We start from the raw sequence: 3,154 nt of genomic DNA, 5'->3' as shown, positions 1-3,154 counted from the left end.
TCAGTGAAGTACCTGAGGCCCCTTCCATCCCCAGCACACGAACCCTTCGCGGTGGTTCACACTGGTGACCCCACACTCAGGCGGAGACAGGAGGGTCAGAAGTTCAAGGCCAGCTCCCCTCTTCCGTGTTCGGCAGGCTCCTCCTGAGCCCCAGCTCCGGACACCTAGAAAAGGAGAGGGATGAAGGTGAGCAGGTGGCCGGTGACTGGTGCCCAGGCTCGATGGGTGCTGAAGGGGAGGGGCGCGTGCGCACGTGCCACGTTGCCAGGACACCTCAGCGGTTTGTTTGCGGATCTCGGGCGCTCCCACTCCTGCCCTGGCCGCAGGGTAGGGGTGAAGGGGGTGCGTGACGCCCGCAGCGAGGGGCCCGGTGGCTCCGCCCAGCTCCCAGGCCCCGCCCTCCCAGGTGGTTCAGCCGGTGCCGCCTACCCTCCCCGTGCCCGAGAGCCAGCCAGAGTGGGCGGGCCGGCGGCGGAGGAGGTGAGGGGAGGGGAGAGGGGAGACGGGGGGGGGAGATAGGGGGAGGGAAGGGAGGAGATGAGAGAGGGAGAGGGAAGGGGAGGGGGGAGGGGGAAGGCCAAAAGGGCAAGGAAGGGAGGGGAAGAGGGAGGGAGAGGAGGGGGAAGGTCAAAAGGGAGAGGGGGAGGAGGAGAGGGAAAGAGGTGGTGGTAAGGGGAGGTGAGGAGGGAGAGGAGGTGGTGAGGGAAGGGTGAAGGGTAGGGGGGCGTCGGCCTAGGGCGGCGTCCCCGGCGACCGAGGGGGGGCACCTTGCGTGGGCGGAAAGCCGGACTCTGCGGCCTCAGTTTCCTCCATGCGCCAGCGCTGGTCCCTCTGTCGCCCACCCAGATACCAGCACCACCAAGATGCCAGACGTGAAGGAGAGGGCTTCCCGGAAGGAGCTCAGCACGGCCGAGGGCGCCTCCCGTGAGCCCCACGCGGGACACACTCGGGAGGAGGGGAGCAGCGCCCAGGGCCACCGAACACGTATGTTCAACTGTCGCCTGACCCCAGATGCCCCCGACCCCGGGCGTCGGGCATCACCGCGGTGCACGCGCTGCGAGGTTGCCCTCGACGTTCTCCACTTAGTTCTCCTCCTTGTGGCCACGCGGGGTCGCTGCTGGTTAACAAAATGACTTGAAACAGGCCCCCGGCGTGGCGTTGTGAAAGTCAGGGTTTGATGGTTTGGAAACACCTGGAGGTCGTTAAGTCTGTAGGTAAAAGAGCTCCTGAGTGTATTATCAGATTCCTCTCTTAGATTTTGTATATTAGGGTTACTCTGTTTTGCAGTTTTCTGTTTTTGGGGCGATCTGCATTTTGGTTTGGTTTGATTTTTCGAGGCAGGGTTTCTCTGTAGCTCTGGAGCCTGTCCTGGAACTAGCTCTTGTAGACCAGGCTGGTCTCGAACTCCCAGAGATCCGTCTGCCTCTGCCTCCTGAGTGCTGGGATTAAAGGCGTGTGCCACCACCTCCGGCGGCGATCTGGATTTTTGAGAATTGTATTCTAGTCCCTTTTTGTCTCTCCCTGCTGAGCCCTCCTCACACCGGGTGCTTTGGTGTTGACCTTCTGTTGCAGTTGAGGTGTTTACTGTTTCCCGCAGTCCTTCAGGATGCCCCTGTGGCTCAGCCCTGCTTTGAAGGCTTCCTCCTAACGCTTATTTAGTACCATGAGCTAGCAGTGTGTCTGTTTAAGTAGCTGACTGTGCCGCTGTCTTGGCCAGAATAATTCAGAGGGCAGCAGATAGGATCGCCTCATCAGGTCACTGTTGGTTGGTTTGTCTTGTTTTGTGAGACAGGGTTTCTCTGTGTAGACCAGGCTGGCCTCGGACTCACAGAGCTCCGCCTGCCTCTGCCTCATGAGTGCTGGGATTAAAGGCGAGTGCCACCACTGCCCGGCTCCACCAGACATTCTTTCAATCACAGGCTTGGCAGAGAGAGTTCATGACGTTTCCAAGCTCGATTGCCACTCCGAAGAGAAGACTTTATCGTCAACCAGGTGTGGGCTTTTATATTTTTATCTGTTTGGGGTCCTGACGTCATCACTGAGCATTGAGGGGTTCTGTGGCTTTGTGGGCAGAGACACTTACTGCTAAATCCAATAACTTAGTTTAATTCCTGGGCCTCATGTGTGCCCCTTCCCAATCATCAATCAATCAATCACTATCTCTGTCTTAGGTTTCTGTTGCTGTGAAGAGACACCTCGACCACGGAAACTCTTAGAAAGGAGAGCATTAATTGGGGTGGTTTACGTTTTCACATTTATTTATTAGCATCATGGCGCGACGACGTGGTGGTGTGCAGGCAGCCATGGCACGGGAGCCGAGCTGAGAGCCCTACATCTTTGATATGCAGGCAACCAGAAGCGGCCTCACAGTCACACTGAGTAGAACTTGAGCAGGGAAGGCCTCAAAGCCCGCCCCGACAGTGACGCTTCCTCCAGCAAGACCATGCCTCCTAATAGTGCCACTCCCTTTCAGACCACCACTAAAAACTCAGCATTGTGTGATGGTACACACACACACACACACACACACACACACACACACACACACACACCTCTGTCTTTGTAATCCTAGGACTTGGGAGGCAGAGGCAGGCAGATCTGTGAGTGTGAGGTCAGCCGGGTCTACACAGAGTTCAGGTCTACACAGGGAGACCCTGTCTCAAACAAGCAAAGAAAACAACCCAGATTTTGTCATCTTGGCAAGTGCGTTGGTTGCCACCGTTCCTATTCTGGTTAATCTGTCAAAGCTAGTTACAGTGATTTAAAACTCTGTCTGAAGGTGAGATCCTTTGGTCTACCTTCATGTTTAAATTCCGTTCTCCCCACGGGGATGTCTGTCTAGTTATTCCAACTGCATTGGTTGGAAAGATTCTCCTTTTTATATTAAATTGCCTTTGTATGTTTTTTAGTTTAGATAGGGTCTCGTGTAGCCCAGGCTGGTCCTCCTGTCTCTGCCTCCTGAGTGTGGACATTGTCTTAATTTTTTAAAGTCATAACAAAGAGCAATAACAAAACGTAGCCTTCATGACTGGATAGATAATGCTCTCAGAATAGGAATATACGAGGAAGAGGTGGGTGGGAGCAGTAATTTTCTTTTGAGACAATTTGTGTGTGTGTGTGTGTGTGTGTGTGTGTGTGTGTGTGTGTGTGTGTG

General features: G+C 55.3%; 1 protein-coding gene across 1 annotated transcript in view; it reads left to right on the top strand.

Annotated features, from left to right (window-relative positions):
* The first annotated feature begins 767 nt into the window (after nt 1-767).
* Tcp11 (t-complex 11) overlaps nt 768-3,154 on the top strand; it is a 19,049-nt gene continuing 16,662 nt past the window's right edge. Inside the window, exons 1-2 of the mRNA XM_050141249.1 lie at nt 768-984; nt 1,920-1,992. Of these exons, the coding sequence (XP_049997206.1) occupies nt 864-984; nt 1,920-1,992 (194 nt within the window). The 5' untranslated portion in view covers nt 768-863. The remainder of the gene's footprint in view (nt 985-1,919; nt 1,993-3,154) is intronic.

Source organism: Alexandromys fortis, unplaced genomic scaffold, assembly GCF_014885135.2.
Source record: "Alexandromys fortis isolate MF-2015 unplaced genomic scaffold, M_Fortis_MF-2015_v1.1 scaffold_9, whole genome shotgun sequence".
NCBI classification, from domain to species: domain Eukaryota; kingdom Metazoa; phylum Chordata; class Mammalia; order Rodentia; family Cricetidae; genus Alexandromys; species Alexandromys fortis.
The sequence above is the reverse complement of the archived record's forward strand: the minus strand, read 5'-3'. Positions and strand labels throughout refer to the sequence as shown.